Here is a 26,157-nt window from a genome sequence, read left to right on the forward strand (position 1 = left end):
CTTGAGCACTTTCCTTTGCTACTCGAGAAGCTGTCTTGTGTTGACAAGGTCATGGGGATCTTGGACCTTGCTTGTATCCCACCCATCATTTACTCGGTCCACTAAGCAGGAGGAACCGACGGCAGCGCCGGTCGACTACCCAATTTTCCTCCGGGGAGGTGGGGGATTTGGTGGGCTCCAAAAAGTCACTGCCGTTGAGCCATCCAGGGCGTACACCAAAGAAGCGAGTAGTTGATATCTGTTAATGGTGCCCTATAATTGAGATTCACTAGTCACTACTCCTGGTTATTAGTTAGGTAGTCTCCGGAGGTCCGATTGAAGGTTGTATGGAGGATTGGCTATTTTTCACCTCATCATTCAAACCCAACCTACCTTCTGAGATGTGTTCAGCAAGAGTCTGTAATCTCCTACTAGTATACTACATTACGGTCGGAAGAATTGCTCATAGTAGGTGTGCGGGTCATCCTAGCGCCAGTACGGGGAACGATTACCGGCCATTCTGAAGACAAAAGCATCTTGATAACACACTCAACCTTCATTGTCGCGTTAGAGGATTCTGGAATCGTGAGGTAGAGATCATTTAAGATTGTCAAGATTTAACAGACATGCCAAGGATCTTGCTCAGACTTTACTACAGATCTCATGTTTCACTCTAATCCACAAATAGCTTGACGATATCCCTCGGAGAATTGAACTAAAACTAGGAACCCTAAATGTAGCACCAGTTGAATAGTTGAATATAGCTAGGATACTAGTAGACTAAGGCTGCGAGCTCTGGGAATCAACGCGAGTCGCCGTTTCCAGGATCAATAGTTGTTAGAATAGCGTCGTTCCGCCGCATATCTCCAATGGGTTGGCTACGGGTGGGTAAGATATTGTTTCCTGGGGGATAGTAAGGCCGCGCACGCTGAAATCCACACCGAGAGCGCCCGAACTAGATGGCCTACGGGGCTTATGAGCCCCACAGTCATGGTTGCGGCGGCACCATATATCTCTCGAAGAGAACGGGGTTCGAAGTTTCAAGGTCGAAAAGGAATGAACTGGGAAGCAATAAAGACTCCCATGGGTCAAGACTAGGACCATCTGCAACAACTCAAAAATCCTGAAGACAAGCTGCAAGGATCCCATATCAGGTTTTCACAGCTCCCGAGCCGTACTGGTAGAGTCTGGTTTTACTTAGCACTCCGGATAAATAGGTTTAGTGGCTTTATATAAGTAAGCTCCCACTATGGATACTGTAGAGAATACTCTCAACTGGCCCAGATGCGGTGTCGAAAGATGGGTTTGAGAATGGCTTGTTTGGTCTTGCGGACGATGAATATGATACTTCAACCGAATCCGACCCTGGCAAACTGATCCGAGGGAAAGAAATCTGTTGGTCAGATATTGACAGGGTGATGATGAGATGATGCTTTGCTCCGAAAAAGAAATGTAGGTCAAATTAAAACATATGGATCATGTTTCTCAGAGCTGCAGCTCCATAACCAGACCACTGCATAGCCCGAAACTGAGCCTTACAGAGCCCAGTTCAACCCACCAACGGGCTACCTTTCAGTGGGGCACCATTGGCCCTATCAATAGGGTGTGAGCTAGGGGTCGGCTTTTTAGGTTTAGGCTAGACAGAGATCTATCTATAACCATCACAGGTCGCGTAGTCTCGCATCTTGCGCTAATTTGACGGGTCTGCGAACTTATGTGGCCTACAGTAATGGGGTTTATAGACTACACCCAACTTTGGGCAAATGGAGACGCATTACAAAGGCCCCGTGCGGGAGAATTAACTATGGATTGATTAGGGCTGTCTATACCCATTGGTCCGCATGCAGTAGCACGGCTGTGAAGAGGATTCCTACAAAATGAACCAGGTATGATCAAGGTCATGATTGGGGATATATAGCTTTTTCTTGTTTAATGTACATGTATAATAAGGAGAATAATAGAGAAGAAGAATCAAACAAATCCTCTCAGCAGATCTGCGAGAGCACTTTGGGCTTGTTCGAGCCGGTATTTGGGCAGCTCGTTCTGTGAGGCAATACGAGTAATCATCAGCTCCGTTGTAGCGCCAGGAAATGAACAAAGCGATTGTAAATTCAGTAAAGCATGCAACAGGCTATATTTCGTTCAAGCATTAGAAGGCTGGAGACGAGCTGCCTCAACGCCGATCTCCCCAGAGGCCAACAACCCCGATCGAAAACGCCACTCCAGCAATCAAGGATCGAACGTACTGGAGACGGCCTTCCCGGTCCATATCGAGACGCACCGCTTCTCCGTTGATGTCCTCCTCCGCCTCAACGACGACGAGATCCTCGTCTTTCCGGCCCGATGCGCGTCCGAGTGATAGGCCGATTGTGTCGCGAATGGTTTCGAGAGCCCATTCCTGGAAACCGAGGGATCGATTGAACCAGTAGTCGGTGGCTAAAGCGCTCGACGATGAGAATACCACCATCCAAATCAGGAATGGATGCTTTCGTCGGGGCGGAGAAAGGGTATAGGCGAAGAGGAGCAATCCATTTGCGACCCCAGAAAGACGCATCGCATGCTTACGACTAAGCCGTTTCACTTCATTGAGGGATCGAGAAGCAGTGCCAGCGGAAGGAAGGAGTTTGAGAGATGGGATGGTGATGGTAGACGTCGCGTAAGAAACGCCCTGGTGAGATGTTAGCTCAGGCGCCACAGGTGGTAATCATTCGCGGTGTTTACAGTGAGCAATCCCAAGGAGACTGTTCCGACGAACTTGGAGATTGTGAGAGGGCAGGCCATTGCGATGCTCTGTAAAGCTCGGTTCTGTTTGGGAAATCTCAGGGCGGTCGAAGAGGATGGCGCGAAGATTCATGGAAATTGACGCCGAGCGTAGGTGACGCCAGAGGCCAGCGCGGGCCAATCAGCATGCTCGTATTCTCATGCTCGTTGTCAGCCAGCACAACCCCAGCTTAGGAGTAAAAGAATGATAATTATGTCGGGAACCTGGATTGCACTGAGCTACACAAGGCTAGGAAGGAATTAGTTATCAGTGAGGGTGTTACCATGACAGGTGTGCAAGTATTCAGCTATTCTGTGCTAGGTCCTCGGTCACATTGGTCATCCATATTTGAAGATCATGGATAAAACTCATTGAGCTATGAATGGACACCTGCGCACCTTAATTCGAGCTTAGCTATGCCGCCGCACTAGCCACGGTGGAGCTGACTCCTGGTGAATATTTTAAGCGCGTGAAATCCAGTCATCCAGAAAAAGAGCAGCCGAGGCCCGAAGACGGTGGGGATAACGCGACGGGGTTACCGCGCAAGTCTGGAACTCCGTGTCCGTACGGTCGATTACTTTCTACATAACATTGCGGGGGACGTTCTTGACACTTCTTCAAGCCCCACAATGTCAGTCCCTACTTCTCAATACATAAGCAACGTCTGGAAAGATGGCATCTTCGGTAGGCAGCCCTGGAGTCCGTTCGATCCAGTCCGACCGAGCTAACGCCCCTGGCAGCAAATAAGGTGGTCTTCTGTACTGGCGGCGCTGGCACCATCTGCAGTGGCCAAGTCCGCGCGTTGGTTCACTTAGGCGCAAATGCCTGTATCATCGGTCGCAATGTCGAGAAGACCGAACGTGCGGCCAAGGACATTGCCACTGTCCGAGCGGGTGCAAAGGTCATTGGGATCGGCGCCGTGGATGTTCGCAAATATGACAGCCTGAAGGACGCCGCGGATCGCTGTGTTAAGGAGCTTGGTGCGATCGACTTCGTCATGTACGCTCGCATCGCTATATCTTATGGTGCTTGGAAAATTTGCTAATTTCTGCATGCAGTGCTGGCGCAGCAGGTAACTTCTTGGCCTCCATTGAGCAATTATCCGTCAACGCTTTCAAGTCCGTCATGGACATCGACGTTCTGGGGTCATATAACACCCTCAAGGCAACGCTTCCTCACCTGGTCGCCTCGGGAACGAAGCACCGCATTGACTCGGACTCCCGTGAGTAGCTGATTAGCTGTCTTCCATTCGATCGACGGGGTATGCTGATTTTAATACAGTTGAACCGTCCCCTATTGGAACTGGAGGTCGTATTATCTTCGTCAGTGCAACTCTCCACTATCGCGGCACTCCTTTCCAGGCCCACGTGGGCGTTGCGAAAGCCGGCATTGACGCGTTGTCAAATTCGATCGCTATTGAATACGGTCCGCGAGGTGTGACGTCTAACATCATTGCACCGGGGCCTATCGCACAAACGGAAGTATGTCTTATCTCCAACTATAATCACGAGGATCTGATTCTAACTAGCTGGACAGGGGCTGGAGCGCCTTCTCCCCTCCGATACCAAGGCCGACTATATCAATTCGCAACCGCTAGGCCGCATCGGTCATGTGCGCGATATCGCCGATGCAACTGTCTATCTGTTCTCAGACTCAGGAAGCTATGTCACTGGTCAAACACTAGTCGGTATGTTGTCCATTCATGATATTTATAATAGACAGCCACTGACAAGATTTAGTTGATGGCGCAAACTGGCGCACCTCTTCTGGGTCAGGCACTGGTAACCTAAAGTACCCGGATTTCCTCTTGTCGGGGAAGAGGTTGCCAACGTTACTGGAAAAAAGAAGTCGAAGCTTTGAGGGTGACGAAATAGAAACAAATCTCGCGAGTTCTAGTTTTTTCTCCGACATTTTTTTCACACTTGACCTTAATATACTGGCAAGGATAGTACCAATGTAACGACATTTCCACCTACATATTTCGCTTTGAATCAATCGATCGTGATTAGAACTCGAGATGAGAGGAAATAAATTATGTACATTGCTTAACCCAAGTATCACTGAGGCTCCAAATTGAACTCTTTCAACGAAAATATATCTTACAGATTTATAGGGTCAAAGGTCTAAAAGTCTACCATGAATTACATCCAATAATTGTGGATCCAGATGATCGCTTAATGGATCTTCTCCGTCTCTTGAAGGAGCTCCTCCACCTTGAAGTTTTCAGCATCACCTCGGTTAAACATACGAAGTAATTCCCCCTTGCGACCGCTTGCTTGACCTTCAAAGTCGTAGAATCGTTGGACGCAGCTAACGAGCCAGGTAGCCTCGGAAGTAGACACACCGCGGTCAGGCACAACTTGACCATGCATCAGAACCAAGCCCTTGTCATCAGCAAGATCCAAGTAATGTGTTACGGTCGTATGCGGCTGAGCATAGGCTCCATGCAGCTTGTAAGCTCCAAGGTGGGTGAAAATCACGGTGGATGTGTGGTTATTTGCGGTCTCGCTGGACGGCCGTGGTGACTCTTCTGCGGGAGGGTGGAAGGCCCATTGGAGGAAATGAATATCTGCAGAGGTCTGACCCGCCGCAGCCTCTGCGCTTTGTTCTCCAACTTGTTCCTGGGCGGCCTGCTGTCGAGGAAGAGGAAGAATGAACTGCGGATTTTGGCGAGCGGCAGAGAAAATGCGCTTGTAGGTATCAAGAGGGATAACAGCGCTGATATAAGTGGGATTGTTTGCGTGTCTTAGTCGCCACAGTGCTTCGATCTCCTTTGGTGGAAGCTCGCGGATTTTCTCGACGTCCAAGTATGCGCTAAGCGGGCTGATGGGGTTGGCTTTGCCGGAAACTTTTCGTGCAGCTTTTGCTGTAGGAGATTCAGTCGGTGGCGGGGGAGGGTGAAACGCCGGTGGGGTGCTTGGGACGGTCGATGAGGACAGGGGCGAACCCAGCTCTGGAGTGGCTACTGTTGAGGCTTTGCGGCGGAGGTCTTGAATCTTGTCACTGTATGCTTTTTTGAGAGACTCGACTGAGTCATGACCCTCTCTGGGTGAAGGAAGATCTTTTAATCAATTTGTCCGAAGATATTCAAAATAGTCAGAATCGCCGCACTCACTCTTTGGCCTTCGCATCCAGCTTGGCGCGATATTTGTCCAGCACATGCTTCGGGTCATGATGAGAAGCGAGGAATCGTACGTCGTGGACCTGCGCCCAACGGCGCTGTTGAGAGCGAAGAAGGGGGGACTGGCCTCGCAGGACAGACCGGAAGCCCTGGAATCTAACTGAGGCCATTTTGAAGTGAAAGATACTTTGGAGTTTCTTTCGGACGTTTGGTCTGGTCTGGACTGCGGCAAGATCGCTCAGTCACATGACCGTAGTCACCTGCCTCCCAGATCGGGGAAAATGTAAACCCGTTTCGAGTACACACTACATCTTGTTCACTCTCCCCTCAAGACTTCCCCACTATGTTCTATATGTGGCGCAGTGGAGCTGGTTGTTTCTAGGCAGCGACATTGGCAGAGTGTGACTCGAGCTATCTAATGTTTTGTGTTGATGATTCCGCGGCCATCTACAAAACTCAATATAGAGCATCTCCAAATATCGTGGAACAGTCTCACTGCAAGTCACATCCTTCAGAGAGGCATGAAATTATGGTCGTGGTCTTTCATTCCCTTATAACTATACTTTGATGGGGTTAGCCTGTCATTGGAAGTAGAGTTTAACCCCTGAAGATGAGAGCCCAACCCTGCAAATCCTTGGACCGGATAGGCTGCGGCCAATTACTTCTGCAACAGAAGCGCCAGTCTAGTGTGCTACCCCACCACCAATCAAGCACCATACCTTCTCACAACGAATCATAGCCCCGTATCACGACGCCCCGCCTGATGTTAGAAGGACCATCACAGCAACTTGGACTGGGCGCTTAGCGCCTGCCTTACCTGATAAAATATCGTGGCTTTGTCCTGCATCTCCTGAATAATTTTCTCAGACTGCGCAGAAATGAACCCCGGCGAGAGTCGTGGCATCCACCCTGATGGGGAGATGTTTTTCAACTCTTCCAACACTCCAGACGAGTCGCCCGTGGTCGGTCCTTTGAGAATCAGTAAACGAGACTCAGCATCCCCTACTTCAGCACCGAGTCCACCAAATGCCCCATTGCCGTACCCCGATGATAGAGCTCGCCCTCAACCGCGTACTTCGAGTGCCAATGACAACCGTCCAACGGATCCCTATAGATATGGATCGCCGCCCGCCGGGACCAGCTCAGTGAGCCCCGCTAACTACCCCGCGGCTTTGCGCCCACGCGAAAGTCGTGAGCCGCGAGTCGCGACACTAGCGGAACGTCGAGGTGCTGCACCAAGACCGCTGCCCGAATCCCCCGCCGATGTTCCAGATCGAGAAACATTAGCTGCCAGGCCCTATCCAGCCCCTCCGGCTCCGGCCTCCAACGCGACGACATCAAATGCAGGTCATTATGATTATCGTCAACAGTACTATCCACCTCCCCAGAGCTCCACCCCTCGACCCTCTGCTACGCCTCGGCCTTCCGCCAACCTCCAACCACCGCAGGATTCATCTGGACTGAATCGCATCAGCTCAACTGCCTCTACCTCAACTACTCGTGCCCAACGGGGATCTCCCCCGCCACCAGAGACACCTGTTGTTGGACCAGGCCAACAGCCGAGCTCGGACATTGAAGCCCGGTATGCTGCAGCGGGAATCGCCGGGACTGGGACGTTGGCTGGCATGCAGTCCCAAGGCTCTGCCGCCCAACGGCGAGCCGAGCAGTATTCTGGACAACAGCCAGTCCAGAGACCATGGACGCCAACAGAACAGCCAGGGACCCAGCCCCATGGACCCCCAACTGTATACCAAGGCGCAGAAGTTGTTAGTAGCCCACCTCCAGGCCCTGTTCACCCAGCGTATAGCAGCCCGCCGCCTCCTCAGTCTCAGTTAGTACAACCACAACTACAGCCGCAGCCACAGCCACAGGCTCAGCAACAGCAGCAGCCCCAGAGGATCCCATCCAATGCTTTAGAGCAGGATATGGACCGAATGCGGATCAGTTCTTCACCTCCACCTGCTTACTCTAGCGTTTCTGGGTCCACACCTGCAAACAGTTATCCAAATGAGAAACCGAGTGGAAGTGCCGCCGCCGGTGCCGCTGCCACAGCCTCTCCGGCTGGCCATCCCGCGATGGCTAACCAAGCTCAACCTGGTGTTAGCAGCTCTCCTGCACCGACTGTGTCAGACCACCCTGCCTTTGCCAATGACCCACCACAGCAACGACCTCAGACGGGTTATACGCTCTCTGACCGTCCGGTCAACGATCATCCAGTCGCTCAGCAGGCGACTCAGATGACGGTCACTTCCCCAGGGCCCTCTGGAGCTCCACCAGCATCTCCCCCGCCGCTTCCTGAGGGTTGGATGGCTCATCTGGATCCGAGCTCTGGGCAGTATTACTACATCCATTTGCCCACGCAATCGACCCAGTGGGAATTTCCAAAGGGGCCTACCCCGCTTAATCTTAACGAGGCCCCCATGTCTCCTGTTGGCAGCGTCTATAGCAGCCATCCCATGGCATCTCCTGGACTATCGGTCTTCAGTAAACCCTTGGCTTCCCCTGGTGTGCCTTTGACACCCGGATTCGAGAGTCTCGCGTCTCCCATGACTGGGTTTACAGGGCCACCTCCCACCAGTGGCGTGGAAATCTACAAGACTGCTCCGACGAATGGTGTCTATTTTGGGCCTTACCTGCGTTATACAAACATGGACATCGATCGTGGAATATGGCTTGGCTCTATCCTTTTGGTGACTGATGCTGCACAGCCTCCGACCATTCATATGCATCAAAGCGTGGATCTTTCTCCCAACCCAAGGCAGCTGAAAGCGGTCAATATTGCTGCTCATCAGCGTTGGACCTTCTACAAGTATGAAATTGATATTCAAATGGATGAAGCAGGACCTGCCAAGTGGACTTACGCCATTACTTCTCACCTCGGTTGCACTCGCTACGAGTTTCTGGTCGCTGGACGACACGAGACTAATTGGCGTTTCATTGCAACTTCAGGCAATGACTTCTCCATCAATGTCAATGCCAATGAGCGCTCGCGACTTGGCGGTGTCGGCTTCATGTGGAAGGATATCATGCAAAAGCACAACGAGATTGGAGGTTTCCATACGCAACTCTCTCTTGGAGGTCAAATCTACGCTGACCGCATGTGGAAGGAGATCCCTTGTCTCAAGCAGTGGCTGGCCATCCGCGGAAAAGAGGCAAGAAAGGATGCTCCATGGACGGCAGCAAACCAACAAGATGTTTCCCATGCATACTTTCATTATTACACAAGCCACTTTGATCAGCCTTACTTGAGAGAGGCGTTTGCACAAATTCCTTACATCTGTCAAATAGATGATCACGATATGTATGTCTTGCTGCTGACGATGCTACTGATGCTCGCTAACAAAGCCCCAGATTTGACGGATTCGGGTCCTACCCGGATCACATGCAGTTCTCCAACATGTTCAAAAACATTGGCCGCATTGGTATCGAAATGTACCTGCTTTTCCAACATCATACTACCCTTGATATCCTTCGGAATGTCAGCAATGATATGGATCTCTTCACGATTACTGGTACAGGCTGGCACTTTGTGAAATACATGGGCCCCGGTCTTGTGGTTGTCGGTCCTGACTGCCGCTCAGAGCGTAACCCTCATCAGGTCATGGCTGGTCCAACTTATCAAGGGCTCTTCCCGAAAATTGTCATGCTCCCGCCAAGCGTGCAGCATTGTATCTGGATGATATCTGTTCCACTAATCTATCCCCGGCTGGAAACAGCAGAGCATATCGCCCAGACCGTTGCTACCGGCAAGCGGGCGGTTACCGGTACCTATAACTTACTCGGAAAGGTGACCAGTTCCGTCGCTGGTGTAGTTGGAGCCAAGGAGTTTGTTGGATCCGGATTTGATTCAGTCAAGCGTGCAGTGGGTAAATCCGGACTCATGGGTGGCATCTTGAGCCCTTTCGGCGAATTTGACCTCATGGATGAACTCCGAGACCAGTGGACCCATGACTCAAAGGTATGTTTTGAACCGAGATTCCCAATACTACAACCAGTCTTCTAATCGTATTAGGATATCGAACGCACATATCTCATTCGTACCTTGCAAGGTATCTCCCACCAGAAGTCCATCCGTATGACCTTTCTCTCTGGAGCGGTCAATGTGTGTGGTGCTGGTCTCGTGCATGACCCCGCCCAGCCGTCCGATCACAAAACCATGTATCAATTGATTGCCTCGCCCGTTGTGAATACCCCGCCGCCTTCGTACGTGGTTAAGATGTTGCATAGCAACACAAAGCCTCTTTACGTCCCTGCCAATGGTCAACGCTCATCGGGACAGCCGACTGATACCAAAGAAGACATGATGGAGATCTTCCAGACCGATATCAATGGACAACCTCGTGAGCATCGCAAGCTGATGGCACGACGGAACTACGTGGCTATTGTGGCCTACGACCCAGATGTTGTGTCAGCTCATCCATTTGCTCAGTCTCCAGTGAACCAGGGTCAAAAGAGCAAACTCAGCTTGGCTGCCGACTTCATGGTTCAAGGTGAAAGTGCATATGCGAACGTCGTCAAATACGGCCCGGTCATCGTGCCCAGTTTGGATCACGGTCGGTGATATTAGTGATTAAGATTTGTTTCTACCTTCACCCCTCTCTGCTTTCAATTCTGCTATGAGTTTACTTTATCCCTTGAGCGAGCCACCCTTTTTCTTTCACGTTGCATAGTTTTTCAAGCATTGATGTTCTTGATTTGATATGCCCATCTCCCTGGAGCTTTTATGACTAGTCTCATGCCCATATTGTCAGAGGCTGTATCCTAGAAATTCTTCGAAAATTGGTGTGCAAGTCTCCCTAGTACGGAAAAATATAGATCAGGCACATCTGGAATTGCAGGACATGGTAGGAATCTCCTTGGGAATGGAAACCAAGCTTCCGGGAACGCGTCTATTCCACGGCTTACAAATTACGTAGAACCACACCGCGTAGACACTGCGAGTGTGATTTCTTCAGTTTCATCTCCGCCACTTGAACACTTTTTAAATGCTTTGTCGAGCCGTCGTGCACTGGCTCTTCGGGAGCCATAGCCATACACAGTCGACCGGGCCAATTAGGCATTTCTAATCCAGCCAGGCCTTTCATTCTTCACCAGCTTTAAACTCTGAGTCTCCCCCCACTATCCGCTCGAGCATCCACAGAAGCTACATAATACGCTAGCCTTTTTTGGACTAGGACACCGGAAAACAACGGCAGCACGGAATTCGTTCCGTGTTTGGATACATCGGGCGCTTCTTGACCTCGAGACACTGAACGCTCGATTTCATCAAGAATCGCGATATTGTAGCTACTAGGGTACAGAGGCTACATATCATTCAAAGCTGGTTAGCATATCTCTTCTTCGGACAGTTACCAATCAAGCAACTATTCGCTCATGGGAGAGCCGTGCGGAATCTTCCCGTTTATTGGGTGCTCCCTGCATCAACCGGCGCGGAAAGCAGCCTGCAGACCACAGCATTTGAGTGCGGAGGGGCGGGCATGAGGGGCCTACGTCGGGCAAGAGACATCAACGTCACCTCATTTACAAAAACTTCGTTTCTTCCCCATCTTGCTTTTTCTTTTCCACCTCGTCACCACAGTCACTATGCCTGTCACGAATTTCAATCAGCCCGATCCATACACTTACCAAACTGGCTTCGACTCCTACCATGAGTACGCTCCCTGGAAACATTCCAAGGGTTAGCTTCTATACTGACCGCTATCGCATCCTAGGTCTGAGGCCATTGAGGGTGCCCTTCCGGTCGGACAGAACTCTCCCCAAAAGGCTCCCTACGGCTTGTACGCCGAGAAGCTATCCGGGACCGCATTCACAGCACCCCGCCATGAGAACAAGCAAACATGGGTCTACCGTATCCTTCCAGCAGCGGCCCATGAGAACTTTGTAGCTGAAGATGAGGGCTCTTATCACCTCCGCATGACTACGGAGTCGTCCAAAGTGCACCATATCCCAAATCAGCTACGGTGGAATCCTTTTGATTTAGATGAGAAGGTCGATTGGGTGCATGGCTTACATCTGATTGCCGGAGCAGGAGACCCAACTCTGAAGCAGGGCTTGGGGATCTTGCTCTACGCTGCTGGCAAGGACATGGGGAAAGAAGCATTCTACTCGGCTGATGGAGATTTCTTAATTGTTCCCCAGCACGGTACACTCGATATCCAGACAGAGCTTGGTCGGATTTTCTTGCGCCCAAATGAAATTTGCGTCATTCCCCGAGGGGTCCGGTAAGTGGGATCTGCCCTCTTTCTTACGAGGATAATCCGTGGCTCGACCTTGCTTTTCATTCTGACTTTCTATAGTTATCGAGTGACTCTTCCCGATGGCCCTGTCCGTGGATACATCTGCGAACTTTACCAGGGCCATTTCCAACTCCCAGAACTAGGACCCATTGGCTCCAATTGCCTCGCCAATGCTCGTGATTTCCAAGCCCCTGTCGCATCTTTCGACGATGAGGAAGAGCCAACCGAATATAAGCTTTTCAGCAAATTTAACAACTCACTCTTCTCTGCTCGCCAGAATCATACTCCATTCGATATCGTCGCTTGGCACGGCAATTATTACCCTTACAAGTACGACCTTGGTCGCTTCAATACCATCGGATCAATCTCTTTCGATCACCCGGATCCCTCTATCTTTACTGTTTTGACAGGACCCTCTGATCACGTTGGAACCGCTATTGCCGATTTTGTCATTTTCCCACCTCGCTGGCTAGTAGCTGAGAACACTTTCCGCCCTCCATGGTACCACCGAAACACCATGTCTGAATTCATGGGGCTCATTTCTGGGAATTACGATGCAAAGACCGGCGGTGGATTCCAGCCCGCTGGTGCCAGTTTGCATAACGTTATGAGTGCCCATGGCCCGGACTCATCGGCATTCGAAGGAGCAAGCAACGCAGAGCTTAAGCCCACCAAGGTCGGCGACGGTAGCATGGCTTTTATGTTTGAAAGGTTTGTTATTCTGAGTTGCCCCGTTCTCTGAACCCTGACTTATGCTTCGCACAGTTCCCTCATGGTGGGTGTCTCGGAGTGGGGACTCAAGACATGCCAGAAGGTGCAGGCGGAATATAACGACCATAGTTGGACCCCTTTGAAGCGCCACTTCAAGAATCCCAACAAGGCGTGATTTTGAGCCTTTGTATGTCCACAGCGCCCTCTTGTCGGAACAAGGTCACAGTCCCTCATTTAACGGAATAAACCGTCCTGTACATACGAACATTTACACCTCGTTATTCTCATTTACCTCGGTACCTTCGTTTTGGCTGAGCCATTCCAGTACCCATCGTCTGTAAAACCGCCCGCTGTGGCCATTGAGACGTAATCACAGTAGTCGAGTCGTTCTTTTTCACTTCTTCAAATCAACGGGAGGGTCAAGTCTTATTACTTTTCCAATACAGTAGATGGGGATGACTATGCCGGTCTTGCCGACTTGTGGATCCTTCGCCAGTCATGGTTTTTTTTAGGCTGGCCGAATTCCGTGTCGCCTCTGAAATAGTTTGGGCCAAAATTAGCAGAGCTAGATAAGGCGTTAACACTAACTGCAAGCAGTGCTTTGTGTACGCATATAAAAAGTAGAAATTGCGGGTTAGAAAGAGGGGGAAAGGATAGGAGGTTGAAGCACTCGGAAAGCATTAGAAGGGACGTTAGCAGCTAACAAAGGGGACACGGAAAAGCCTAACGCTTCGAAAGTGCCTCTTATCCCAGTCTTATGCTAGTCTTATCAGATACTCTGGAGCCTGTATTCGGAATCATCTCGTTCATTTCTCGTTTCATAATGCAGATAAACCTTGGAATATGCTGGTTCCCAACCATCATGTACCACCGACTGGAATCTCAAAATGCGGAACCGCTCATGCTTGAAACCCTCTCACTTTGCGCCATTACCAAGGAACATATCAAAACTCCTCATACAAGCAGTCGGCCAGTCGCAACATTAATCAAGCCCGGGGCAGTTTTCACTGCTGATATCCGCAAATCTCGTATAGGGATACGGATCAGTCCAGATCAGGTCATATCTAAACTCATCATCAGCCATAACCCGCCTCTGTGGGGGCGCCTGGGAGTTCAACTAACCGATCATCGGGGTATAGGGGGGCGTCCTCGAATCCGAGCTCCTCAGCCAGGTCAGTCATCCGGTGATGCTCCCAGCAGATCAGAATATTGCCACCTCCTTCATAGCTCTCTACTGCCTCCTTGACGCATGCAGGATCATCGCGATCGCATGAAGTATCGACTTCAATACCGAGGTCCTCTGCAAGGGGTTTGACAGTTTCATAGGGACGAGCTCGTTTGCCATCTATGAATACAGTCAATCAGCATACTTATCTCTGAATCAATGTAGAAGGCCATTCTGCAATTGCGCTGACTCACTTTTCTTCGGCCTTTGAGCAAGAATGTAGCCAATATCGTAGTCTGAATGGGCCCCGAACACATCACGGATACACTGGGCGCGTTCAAGGCCATCTGCACTCAACCCCTTGCCCCCATCCCCGGGCTTCTCTCCGTGTCGTATAAAGTACACGTCCGGACAGGCAGCCGCGATGCCAGTCAGCGCAAATATACTAAACAGGCACTTGTGCATCATGGTCGGTGATGTAGCTGTGGTGATCACGTGACACAGGCATCTATCTCAGAATGAAGACAAATTACAGATGCACGGTTTGTTTTAAATCAAGCCCAAGGTAACAGCCATTTCGCCTCGCAAGGACCTTGGAGGGCTGCGACGGGCTTGACAGCGGAAGTCGCATGTCACAATCGGCTTCTGATTCGTCTGGTCGGAGGGTATTTTTGGGATTCGAAGCGGGTGACCACACTTGCAAGTGTATTTGGTGTTGGAGTTTTGAGATGGCAAGCCATACATCTGGATGATCGGCACCTCATGCTCCTGTGCTCGGCTGTGATTCGTGGGGCGAAGACTGCGGACCGTCAGCAACGAGGGTCCCGTGAGGAAGACCGCGGATGATCTAGAAAACGAGATCGGCGATACACAAACTCTGTCTTACAAGAGGAGCATTGCCGCCCTCGGGGCTTTCGTTTCGCTCTTGGGAATGTCTTCAACACTCCAATGGCATGTCAAAGATCGGAAGATCAAACGATCTACGAATCTCACCCGATCTTGTTCAAGTGAAATCGTGAAATCCGAGTCGAATCCGCAGGCGTAATGGATCAAGCGCCGGCCTGGGAGACGACCACGATATTCATGGGCCAACTGGGCCCCACAGGTGTCTATTGTTTGAGATATTGGCGCCGGATCTGAATCCAATGGTCAAGGAGCTTCCACACCCTAAACCGTTGGGCGTGAAAAAGTGCGCTCTTTGGTTTGGGGCGAAGAGCATCTTCACCGGCATAGACATTGGATGATCCAGAGTCTCACAAGCTTGCCTTTAGGAGCCGGTCTACTGTGATATCAGGAGTCTTAGCTGCGCTTATAAGAGGCAGTATGCGCAGGCTCCAGGGCTGGCCGCCGTTGGATGATTCATCTTCTCTTCTTATTGGTGGGTCCCGGTGGGCCCGCCGATAAAAAAACGAGCGCGAAGCTCCTGGCAAGGAGTCACCGCGGCCCCCATGATGCATGATGAGCAAGCGCTCTTTCGAAGAGTCCAGAGAAAGCCAGGAGGATGGCCTCTTGCCTATCCATGATCTGCTGTCGCCCGGTGAGGAGCCTGACGCTCCATCCGGTCCCAGCAAGAAGCCGCGCAATTTCATCGCAACAGTGGTACGTTTCCCGATCGCGCGCGATTGGTCTTTGCTCAGAAGAATTATTAGGCATGCGAGACGTGTCGCTTGAAAAAGACACGATGCGATGAATCAAGACCGAAATGTGGGCTGTGCAAGAGCCTCGGTCTCGAGTGTGTCTATAATGAGCGCAAATCATCCAAGTGCGTACAATGACGGCCCCACTACGAGCAATGGACGTTAACAATTTATCAGGCGAGATCAATCATTGACATTGATCATGAGTACTCTTCACCGGCTGGAGACAAAGCTAGAGGATATCCCCAGCTCCATCGCCAAGGACATCCAGTCCATTGGAGGCCAACTGCGATATCAGGCCTCTACTAATATGGATCACGAAATGACTCGCTCCCCGGTCAGAAGTGACGCCCGTCCTGTCGTATCGTCTTCCCACATGCCTGCTCCGCCAGAGGTGGATGACCTCGATTGGGAAGACAATTCGTCGGCCAAAGATTCAGCCGGACGCATTTCAATCTCTTTTAGTCAACACGGTGTCATTCTTTGGCCAGGTGCTCGCACAATACTACCACGAAAGTTACTAGCTGACTACGAACTTCTGGGCAAGAACTATGTCGTCGATTTGGAGCTTTCCCGCCCGCCATTACCCATGTTCACCACTCCGTTTCCTCTTCATGCGGGTGAGCACTGGCTTGAAGCCTTGCCCCTGGCTATGATCAGGGGGCTTGCAGAAGCCTTCTTCGCCGTGTTCAACCCCTTCACGCCAATCATGGATCGGAGCTTTTTCTTTTCATATACTCTAGGATCCGCGATTGAGAGCGGATTTGGGTATACTGTTGAGAGCTGCCTTGTTCTCAATGTAATGGCACTGGGATGCCTTGCTGTTCTGTCTCACCAAGAAGGCGATTATCCGCTGCCAGGGTCACAGAGCAGTCGCTTCGAAGCCCCAGACTGGGTCAATGTTATCTTTGAAGAACAGCCTGGTTTGCGATTCTTCAATGAGGCTCGTCGCCGCATTGGATTTCTGACGTGCGATAACGACCTTCAAAGTTGCCAATTTTATCTCCTTTCGTCGTAGGGATACCCACATATCACCGGCCACTCTGTTTCTCCTCTGACGTTCTGCAGTGTATATTATAACCAAATAATCCGCCCAATGGATTCTTGGGTGCTCCAGCGCGCCGCAACCTGCTGCATGTTAATGCTCACCAAGTAAGTCGATGACTTTGTTCAATCGCTTGCCATTGTTACTGACGTCGGGTCAAGTCGGGATGTGGACTTCAACCAATGGGAGGGTGACATGAAGTCCCGAGTGTATTGGAATTGCCTAATGAACGAGACCATTCTCTCTCAAGAGCTGCATCTACCCCCGAGTGGCCTGTCGAGGTTAGAAGAGCAAGTTCCCATCCCCAAATTCATTGTCTTCGAATCTACCGGCTACGCCACAAGCCGATTTCCTCCAATAAATGTGGTTGACGACTCTTTCTTCCAATACCACTTCCTTGCTCAAGTGGCACACCGTATCATCCTCACACGAATCCGCCACTCTCTCTACTTCTACGGTATGTACCCACGTCTCCATTGTCCACGTAAGATCACCTGTCTCATCAATTTCAAACAGCCGAGTCCGGGTCTATCCCTCTTCCCGCTGTGAACATCGAACTGAATCACCAGCTGGAGCAGTGGCGCAGAAATCTCCCACCCACAATTCAATTCGACGACCCTACACGCCCGTCCAAACAAACAGGCACACCCATAGCCACCCCGGTGCAGCCATCACCTTCAACTCCCAATTCTCCGCACCCAACATCGCCTCTGCCCGCAGACTCGACTCGTCCACTGTCACCCGCAGTCGCAGTAACAGACGCTATGTTACGCGGCCGGTATATGATTGCACAGTTCCATATCGGCCGCCCATATCTGTACAAGGCCCTGCGTTTGCCTTCCAAATTAACCGACGACGATTACGAGCAGGTCAGAAGAGGGCTGCGCAATGCTATGGACTGGCCCGTTACTTGTGGCATTTTCCGCGATATGAAGAGTTGTATTCCTATTAAGTTCGCCTTCTGTTCCCAGTGAGTAATTTTCCCCCTCCCTGTTGATTCGGGGCCAGTAGCAAGGCTGACATGCTTTTAGGTTCTTTGGCCAGGTTCTCCTATTCTACTGCATCGCACACTCGCCTCATCCTCGGGTACGAGAGACTCTGCCCACCGGTTGGGAGCGCTGGAATGCTGAAATGATGGGATTCTTACGGGATTGTGCCCGTCAAAGCCCGGCTGTGGCGCAGGACGTAGAGCTTCTGCAGAGTCTATGGCCTGCCTCCGACTGAGAAGTTTTCCAAAGGTTCATCGACACAGGACATGTCGAGACGGCGGGGTTGAATAGACGATATCTGCCGCTGCTAGATCAGGGAGGTTAAGTCTTTAGGGTTTACTGGAGGTAATGCGGGTTTAAATCTAATAATGAATGTAAAATCCAAAACTATGTACAGCAACAACTTTTAATTTCATCACTCATTGCGGGAATCACCGCTGAGATAGGGTATCGTCTAGTCATCTCGGGATAATCCGTGTCCGTCATACATGCATCCATTACCCATTCCAAACGGTCGTAAATCAATAAAATCCAAAAAATTCCAAAAAGTAGAGCGCCAGGTCCATCTACAGCTGCTCCACCCAAGGGGCGGCACCAGCCTGCATCTGGTTGAGCCACTTGACAAGCTCGATCAGCTCGGCACGGCGCTCATCCTCCAGCTGATCCTCATCGCCGGTCAGAACGGCCTGGAAAACCGGCAGAAGCTGGGGGGTGAGTTCGCGGATGGTGGGATCCTCCCACTTGTACATCTGGCAGATCATGCGGTACAGAGGCTCGTTCTCCTCGTAATCGTTCTTCAGAGGGAGAATGCTGACCAACACGGGCAGAACCTCTTTAGTAGGGGACGGCATCGCGGTTGCGCAGAATCATACGGCTAACACAGCCGGTTGCGTTGTCTTGCAGGCGGGAGACGTTCATCTGGAGGCACTGCTCGAGACGGCTCAGAATGGTAGGGTACTCCTTGACGATCTCGGCATCAGACGAGGAGTGTTGCACCAGGCGGCCGATAGCGTAAGCCGCGTTGGACTTGGTCTGGGGGTCCTCGTCGGCGAGACGGTGGAGCAGCAGCTTGAGGAAGGTGGAGGTGAAAGGGGTGACACCGGCGGCCATACCGTTGATGCACTCGGCGAGGACACCGACAGCAGTGGCACGCTCGAGAGCCTCGCCGCTGCTGGCGTAGCGGAGGATGGTCTTGTCAAAGACCTTCCACAGCTCAGCGAAGCTGGGGCCGAGGGCAGTGGCGAGGCCAGAGACGACATCCAGGGCGGTGTCGACAACAACCCAGTCGAACTCGGAGGTCTCGTCAGCGGGATCAAGGTCCTCATCCTCGAACTCAAGCTGGCAAGGGTGCTTCTTGGTGATGATGTCGGTGATCATCTGGATCACGTTGTGAAGCACGGTCTCGTTCGCGATCAGGGCGGGGCCACAGAAGCGAAGGTTCTCGGCCATGTTACGGTTGATATCCGCAACGGTAGCACTGCATGACAGACGAGTTAGCTATTGTACACAAAGCAACTCTCGTGAAATTAAAAGAAAAAAAAAAAAAAAAAGGATTATTCTCAGTCGTGATAAACGCGGTTCACATCAATCATGCTCTTTGGCATGTCAAAGTGAGCTGGGTTAAGCGATAGGACTCATCATAGAAATCGAGGGGGAAGAAACGTGAAAAGGAATATAGGGGAACGTACCGGTCTTCTTCCTCAGTCCACATCTTGATGGTAGCAGTCATGAGGATCTCGCCGAACTTCTGAACCTCCTTGGCGGGCTGAACCTGGAGGGGAAGGCCGGGCTGCCACTTGGCAACTTGGCCGCTCTCCTCAGCAATGGTAAAGAGCATGGCGTAGGAGCGGTGGAGGGTGCTGATAGTGCTCTTACGAACACCCTCGTAGTGGTGCTCCGCGAGGGGCAGCACAGTCTCAATAGTCTTCTCGAAGTAAGGCAGGAAGGAGCTGCGAGTGTGGGTGACGAGGTCACCAAGCACCTCCACAGCAATCTCCTTCTCCAAGGCCAGAGGAGTAGTGGCAGTGATCTCATCATCCCAGGCATCGTCGTCGTCCTCGACATCAATGTCTTCGATGTCACCTTCGATGTCGTCGTCATCGTCGGCGCTGGCAACCTTGAGCTTGCGGCCGCCGACGGTAACTTCCTGGCCAATGAGATCCTTGGCATGCTCACCCAGGGAGACTTCCAGATCAGTCTCATCCTGGTCAATGCAAGCATAAAGACCCTTGACGGCGCCTTCAAGGAAGGGGGAGAAGTGCTCGCCGTAGACCTTGGCCATGGCGCCCCAGAAGATGTAAGTGCTCTCCTTAAGGCGAGAATGGCCCAGGTTTAAGGCTTCCTCGGTGGCGCGCATGAGAGGCTCCACATATGGCTGGTAACGTTCGGGGCCAGCAGCGTTCGCCATCTCGCCCATAGCGTCGGTGACACTAGCCCGGAGGTCGAGTTCATCTTCGGTGTCCTTGACAGTGGCGAATTCCTGCAGAAGGTGCATGGACTCGTCAAAGAATGGAAGGAAAGAGTCGCCGGCAGAAGAGGCGAGAGAGCCGAGGGCGCCGGCGGCAAGAGACTTAATCTTGAAGTCGGGGTGAGAGAAGAGCTTGTGCAGAAGGGGAACAAGCTCAGCCTGGTAAGGAGTAACGTCCTTCTCATCCAGACCGTCCACCACAGCATCAACAGCACCAATTCCTGCCTTCAAAATGTCAACGATGGGGCCATCTTCTTCGCCCTTGTATTCCTGCATCGCACTCTGGAGGTTCTTGAAAAGAAGGGGCATGAGCGATTCGTGCTCACGGCTGAGGTCCTCGGCAAGGTCATCGGCAAGGCGAGCAACAGTGTGTAGGGCAGCCTGACGGACCTTGACCTCCGGATCGGCCAGAAGCTGGCTAACCATGGGGTAGATCTCCTTCATTTGAGTGCTGATGAAGTCGGGGGCCCCCTCCACACTCATGCCGAGGGCAAGAATACCAGCACGGCGGTAGTTGGGGTCGCTGTTGGTAAGGTATTGGCCGAGGGACTGAAGCAGGGGGACCACCACCTGGCTTGGGGGCAGGCTCTGGGCGAGCATATCGAGGAAGCCCAAAGCAGAGCGGGGGGAGTGATATCATCGTCACCGGGAGCGTTGTCGTCGAGCTCGGTCACAATGTGCAAGGCAGTGCGAGTGAGCTGCTCACCAATGCGCATGCCTTGGATCTTCATCTTGCGGTAGGAGACACACTGCATGAGGAAGCTGATGGCCTGAGTCCGAGTATCCTCATCGGCCTCGGTGTTCCCGGCAATCTCATTCATGAAGATCACCAAGTCCTTCAGATGGACAGTGAGCAGAGCAGGGTCACAGCCAAGCAGGGTCTGGAAGACTTCGAAGGCCTGCATGATGCGGTCCTCCTCACTCTGGTCAATGGCATTCTTGAGAACGTTGACCATAGCAGGCACCATGTTCTGGAAGGTCTGCACAGCAGCCTGGTTGGTCTCGGGCTCAAGGTACATAGCCAGCTTGCTCAGAGCCAACAGAGTGTTGATGCGAACCTCCGCACTTTCGGGGTCCTGGATGGTCTTGCCGAACAGGCTGAACAGATCCTGGAATTTCTCCTCAAAGCTTTCGCCCAAAGTCTCCAGAATGGTGAAGAGGATGTAGATAGCGACTGCCCGCTCCTCTTGGTTACCGGTATCAGCAGCGCGGAGCAAAACGTTGGGAAGATCACCCCACTCTCCATCGTTCAAATCTATCTTAGCCACAGCCGAGATGATACGAGCAATAGAGTGGCGGACGAGAGATGAGTTCTCGCCCATGGTGGAGCGGAGCAGCTGTTCCCGAACCTGAGGCTTCTGGTCGGCTGCCACCTTCAGCCAGTGCTTGGCAACAAGGGAGCGAGCCTCAACGGCGGCCAACTGACGGAGGGCATGGTCATCGTGGGCAGTGGCAATCTGAATGAGGAGAACAAGGGACTGAGGCTGGCTGTAAAACTCCTTCTGCAGGATACCAGTAGCCTCCTTCACATTGCCCTGAGAGGCTGGAGAGAAGCAAGGGTTAGCGAGCCAGAACTTCATTTGCAGATAAGGAGAGACGGTTCGTACGATCGAGAACGATCTGCAATTGCTGCAGGAAACGTTGTTGATCCATAATGGAAAAACAAAAATGTGGTTATCACCAAAACTCTTTCTAGGTTTCTTTCAACCTTCTCGTCCCGAGCCACAAGTTGAGATAGGCGACGGGACTAAAGGACGAGCAGCTTGTCGTAAGACAAAAAGCCTCGCGTGTCGGGGGTATCTCAGAGGAAAAATCAAAAGGAAAGGAAACAATGAACGACACACAAAGGAGAAGATGGTGGGGGAAAGAAAAAAAATAATAACGCGGCAGAAAAAAAAAAGTCAGGGGCCAGTCCGAATTGGGTTTAGCGTGTAGAAAAGCGATTGGGCGCGTTGGGTCTCTATCCCTCAGATTGTGATATCATCGTGCCGCGGGGTAAGGAGTTTCAAATGCAGTCTTTCCTCATCCATAGTACGGCAAAATGGAAGGCCCATATTGGAATTGCGGCAGTATTAACATGCAAAGTATCAGGGTTATTACAATTTCAAGATTGACTGCTTGAAGGGGGGTCTGTGGTTACCGGTACTATCGCAGAAGATACCCGAGACTGAAGAAATATATAATTCTGCAACTGCTCCAAGTTGATCACGACTTTGGCTTCTTAAGCTTCAAGCTGGAAATTCCAAGCATACGAAGAGAATCCGCCGAACATCCCCTTTCTGAGTTTTAATATCATTTCAAGTGAAAGGAATGAATGTAAAAGTGATCAGAATCGTGGTACTGTGGCCACTTGGTGGCAGCCTCTCAAATTGAATGAGAAGTTTCACCTTATCCTTCCATATGTCACTTACAAGTCTCACATTGCAATCGCCAAGGCCATGTGCTGAGCTCAAAAGTTCATTGCTATGTATATTCATTGTGAGCTTACCGTCATCGCCTAGATCCTGTCGGCTACACTGGCAGGGATTTGAGGCCCATGTCCCTTAGCCTAACTCAGATTGCTCCAAGTTGATTTTACCTTCTATGCCCTGCTTCCAAACCAGTGACCTTGTCCTCTCATTTAGACCTCATGACCTAACTCCCGCACTCTTCTTTTTGTCTGGGAGCAAGCGTCGTTCTAAACCCGGAAAAGTCATCGCCGGTTTTGGAAGATCTATATCGCCCTTTCCTCCATGCTGGCGTCAAGTTTAGTACTAGCATATGTCTCGGCTGTAACGCCTGTTTTATCCCTATATATACATATGCCACTATATATAATATCTTTCCTATACCCGGCTTTCTCATCTTAGCTGCTCCCGTTTTTATGAGAACGCTCAGAGTCAGACTCGCTGAGTATTTCAGTCAAAAGTCACACTAAACAACCTCTGATTATTGGGATATTTATCATAGGTATCTATTTCGTACCAGGTCGACGCTCAGCCTATATCTTAAGGAGCGCTTTATCTTATCGTTCTGTTCAACTTCCGACCTACTTTTTGATGGACCTCAATTCAGACTGTGCCCGTCTTTTGTGTTAAGGTGCTTGATCGATTCTCAGCTCTTACCCACTTACAGACTAACATACGTAACTAGGGCACGATGAGTTCGTTAACTAAAAATGGAGGGCCTAACAGGAGGATATCACGGGTTAAACCTGCTTTCTACTATATCGCGTCCGGCCGACCGGCCTTGTCCTTGGCTTCGTTAATGCCATTACTGTTGTGACGACCGAAACCGCCATATCGAGTTCTGCTGGCAGAGAACGGGGATCACGGTGCATGTCCGGTTCAGGAGGGGAAAAGCGGAATGAGACCTGTATTGTATCCTTACCGGGGTCTATCGGAATTTAGCTGTCTAGAGAATACAGACACCCCCTTTTGTGGTCATCTATGGAGTAGATACCCCCACTTTCGCCTCGTACGGTCCTCTTCTACATACCTAGGGGTGGGTCGCATATCCCGCCTGCCCCTATTTCTCCTTTCTGAGATTTCTGTTCACAGCATGTGCACCTAGGTAGGTTGCATCAAGACTTGCTTTAGCCTTTTGAAATTAGGATTTTCAGTGTTATTTTATAGAGATGTATAGGGTCCAGGGGGGTTAACTTAAGCTTCAACTTAGCGGTAATGACACAATAAATAGATAAATCAAGAATACGTCACGTGGCTGAATTCTCACGGCCCAGAATACCTCGCGTCTCGGATTGAATGGGATCCAAGAAAAAGCTGAATAATTCTATACCATGTGATCATAGCCTGAGTGCTCCTCATTGCAGCCCGAAATAATGAAGTTTAGACCTGCTGCCCAAACGTAGGTAAATCAATTTAATCTCGAAGACGACGAACGGCCCGGTCCGCTTTGAGGAACACTTCGATATACTTCCTGTAACGCTTGCATGGTGTACCTCGACCATCGGCAAAATCTCCTTATTTTGCACTCTCGACCAGCGACCAAAGGATACCGTTACCAGTGGATACCTTTCATACAGTTAGGGTGGTGTGCAGGGGGCCCGAGATGATCTCGGCAATAATGGTCATTGCGCTAACACATCTGCCGGTTTTACAGACGTACCTTAATCAGTTCTATTTCCTTCACCGGCTCTTTGCTAAAAATTCGAATCGTTTGGAAAAAGTTTCCCCCATCACTGCTATAAGCACCTCGCCGTGTACGCAGAGGCCTGTATAGCCAATAAAGCAGACTATTGGGTAAGGTCTACGTGGATTGAAGTGTTCACTGTTGGTATACATCTATGGCCCCTTTCCTGCTCTTCCTATGGGTTTTCTGGGTATTAAATTCTGCACGCCTGCATGTGTATTCGGGTAGTTTGTGTTGAACTTGAGACTGATCGGCTCTTGTGTGTCCAAAATTGGACATGGCTCCTGTGGGTCTTTGGTGAATAGTTGGTACTACCTCGTTCGCTATTATGCTCTATACGGCGGACAGACAGATGGAGCCTCAGGAGGAATAAGGTCTGTAAGGTACGGTATTTGCATAGACTATATGTACCTCTGATTGTTCTAAATTCATATGTACCGACTATTTATAGCCACGGTAGACCTTTTCCATAAAAAAAGTTATGAGAAACGATTCGCCAAGAAACAAACGATGGTAATACAGTACTAGCGGTACCCCGTGTTCCGACACAGGCTCTCTCATTTAGGTTGAAGCGGTATTGCAAGTTCGGTGGATATGTGGGCTTTCATTACGCAGGTAGAGTCTGCCATTTGTCTTGCCACGTTAGCGAACTTTCTTAAAACTTCGTATTTGTATGATCGCTATTCAACTTGCGGGGACGACCACCGCGAGGTTGACTGATGTTGTTTACCCGTCTATTAGCTCGGCTAACAGTAGCTAGAACATGGGCATCATCAGGAGCGTGTGCGTCCTTTTCGCTATTGGCGTATACCACGAGGTTATGTCCAAGAGGGGCGTGATGTAACTCTACACAGCCCCATCGAAGTGAGACCTGAGAACATAGAATAGACTAGTGTTTTGTATCGAGGGAAGGACGTCAGCGATAGGCAAAACGCACCAAGGAGGATATAGACAGCTACGCAACATGCCGTCCTCACCTTAGAGAGGAGTTAAATGTTTGATGCGAACTACCGGCGGTCAGAATGGCTGGCCATAAGGACCAAGGCTGTAGTGTCTAGATGCACCAGGGTTTATATTGGCATTGGGTAAACCGCCTTCCTCACTACATAACCTACACATCATGGTACATATGGAGTATGCTTCCAACATCCAAGCACAGTCTTGATCGATATTTTCCCGTAAGGTGCCCCGGATATGCAGCCGTTACTTGAACCCTTGAGCTAGGAGCAAATGGATACACATCGACGAAGATTTGATTGGTTCTTTTCCATCAGGCGTCCTGCACGTATAGCCTTAAGTTAAGCCTTGAGATAAGCCTTGAGCTCACTAAGACCACGGGGATATGCAGGAACGAATGATAGACAAGTTAATGGAAGTTATGGTTGATTTCGTTTCTTCAGGCGCCCTGCGTATGCAGCCATTGCTTGAAGCCTTAAACTAGGCCCAAAATAGTCCCACAGCGACGAAGCTTTTATTGGCTCTTTTCCATCAGGCGTCCTGCATGTGCAGTCTTAAGCTAAAGCCTTGAGCTCAGTAAGACCACGGGGGTACGCAGCGACGAATGATGGATGAGTTGACGGAGACGAGAGTGATTTCCTACTGGATACCTCGAGTTGTATGTAGCAAAATTAGGCGTTCTAATATGGTCGATTGTTGAATTGGCTATCTTAAGAATAGAAACTAGCCCAGATACCTAGGTATAAAAGCCGTCATATCTCTACGCATCAATTGATCAGACATATCTCAAGTGCCTTCTTCTCTACACAACAGTCTTAACTCCCCTTGATCACCACGATGATCGGAAACAGTCCCAAGGTTTTGACTACGGCAGCTCTGCTCATGGGCCTTTTACCTTCTGCTTTGGCATGCCTCGAAATTTCAGGATCGACAAACGTTTATTTCGAAGGCCCAGGCA

At 50.7% G+C, this 26,157-nt stretch overlaps 8 protein-coding genes across 8 annotated transcripts; 4 read left to right on the plus strand and 4 right to left on the minus strand.

Moving 5' to 3' along the window:
- Window positions 1-2,152: 2,152 nt before the first annotated feature.
- N7468_002658 (uncharacterized protein) lies at window positions 2,153-2,760 on the minus strand (the record flags this gene model as incomplete). The annotated part of the gene is made up of 2 exons (XM_058471955.1): window positions 2,153-2,647; window positions 2,701-2,760. 2 exons carry the CDS (start codon window positions 2,758-2,760, stop codon window positions 2,153-2,155), a joined length of 555 nt encoding a protein of 184 aa, XP_058335096.1.
- Window positions 2,761-3,369: 609 nt separating this feature from the next.
- Window positions 3,370-4,636, plus strand: N7468_002659 (SDR family oxidoreductase; the record flags this gene model as incomplete). The annotated part of the gene is made up of 7 exons (XM_058471956.1): window positions 3,370-3,424; window positions 3,481-3,739; window positions 3,799-3,962; window positions 4,022-4,221; window positions 4,277-4,427; window positions 4,480-4,561; window positions 4,615-4,636. 7 exons carry the CDS (start codon window positions 3,370-3,372, stop codon window positions 4,634-4,636), a joined length of 933 nt encoding a protein of 310 aa, XP_058335097.1.
- A 278-nt stretch (window positions 4,637-4,914) lies between these two features.
- N7468_002660 (ATP11 family protein) lies at window positions 4,915-6,031 on the minus strand (the record flags this gene model as incomplete). Its single annotated transcript, XM_058471957.1, has 2 exons — window positions 4,915-5,785; window positions 5,856-6,031. 2 exons carry the CDS (start codon window positions 6,029-6,031, stop codon window positions 4,915-4,917), a joined length of 1,047 nt encoding a protein of 348 aa, XP_058335098.1.
- A 708-nt stretch (window positions 6,032-6,739) lies between these two features.
- Window positions 6,740-10,422, plus strand: N7468_002661 (WW domain protein; the record flags this gene model as incomplete). The annotated part of the gene is made up of 3 exons (XM_058471958.1): window positions 6,740-9,162; window positions 9,213-9,819; window positions 9,874-10,422. The coding sequence occupies 3 exons, from the start codon at window positions 6,740-6,742 to the stop codon at window positions 10,420-10,422; spliced, it is 3,579 nt and encodes a 1,192-aa protein (XP_058335099.1).
- Window positions 10,423-11,444: 1,022 nt separating this feature from the next.
- Window positions 11,445-12,983, plus strand: hmgA (putative homogentisate 1,2-dioxygenase (HmgA); the record flags this gene model as incomplete). The annotated part of the gene is made up of 4 exons (XM_058471959.1): window positions 11,445-11,512; window positions 11,573-12,082; window positions 12,158-12,808; window positions 12,863-12,983. 4 exons carry the CDS (start codon window positions 11,445-11,447, stop codon window positions 12,981-12,983), a joined length of 1,350 nt encoding a protein of 449 aa, XP_058335100.1.
- An 807-nt stretch (window positions 12,984-13,790) lies between these two features.
- Window positions 13,791-14,441, minus strand: N7468_002663 (phosphoglycerate mutase family protein; the record flags this gene model as incomplete). Its single annotated transcript, XM_058471960.1, has 3 exons — window positions 13,791-13,872; window positions 13,931-14,153; window positions 14,228-14,441. 3 exons carry the CDS (start codon window positions 14,439-14,441, stop codon window positions 13,791-13,793), a joined length of 519 nt encoding a protein of 172 aa, XP_058335101.1.
- A 990-nt stretch (window positions 14,442-15,431) lies between these two features.
- Window positions 15,432-17,879, plus strand: N7468_002664 (uncharacterized protein; the record flags this gene model as incomplete). The annotated part of the gene is made up of 7 exons (XM_058471961.1): window positions 15,432-15,572; window positions 15,623-15,735; window positions 15,788-16,579; window positions 16,679-16,762; window positions 16,817-17,112; window positions 17,172-17,625; window positions 17,687-17,879. The coding sequence occupies 7 exons, from the start codon at window positions 15,432-15,434 to the stop codon at window positions 17,877-17,879; spliced, it is 2,073 nt and encodes a 690-aa protein (XP_058335102.1).
- Window positions 17,880-18,210: 331 nt separating this feature from the next.
- On the minus strand, window positions 18,211-21,764 carry N7468_002665 (putative importin beta-4 subunit; the record flags this gene model as incomplete). Its single annotated transcript, XM_058471962.1, has 5 exons — window positions 18,211-18,476; window positions 18,517-19,121; window positions 19,333-20,634; window positions 20,682-21,654; window positions 21,719-21,764. The coding sequence occupies 5 exons, from the start codon at window positions 21,762-21,764 to the stop codon at window positions 18,211-18,213; spliced, it is 3,192 nt and encodes a 1,063-aa protein (XP_058335103.1).
- Between the last annotated feature and the right edge of the window lie 4,393 nt (window positions 21,765-26,157).

Source organism: Penicillium chermesinum, assembly GCF_028974085.1.
Source record: "Penicillium chermesinum strain IBT 19713 chromosome Unknown utg000002l:1.0-5270490.0:1.0-5274688.0, whole genome shotgun sequence".
Classification (NCBI taxonomy): domain Eukaryota; kingdom Fungi; phylum Ascomycota; class Eurotiomycetes; order Eurotiales; family Aspergillaceae; genus Penicillium; species Penicillium chermesinum.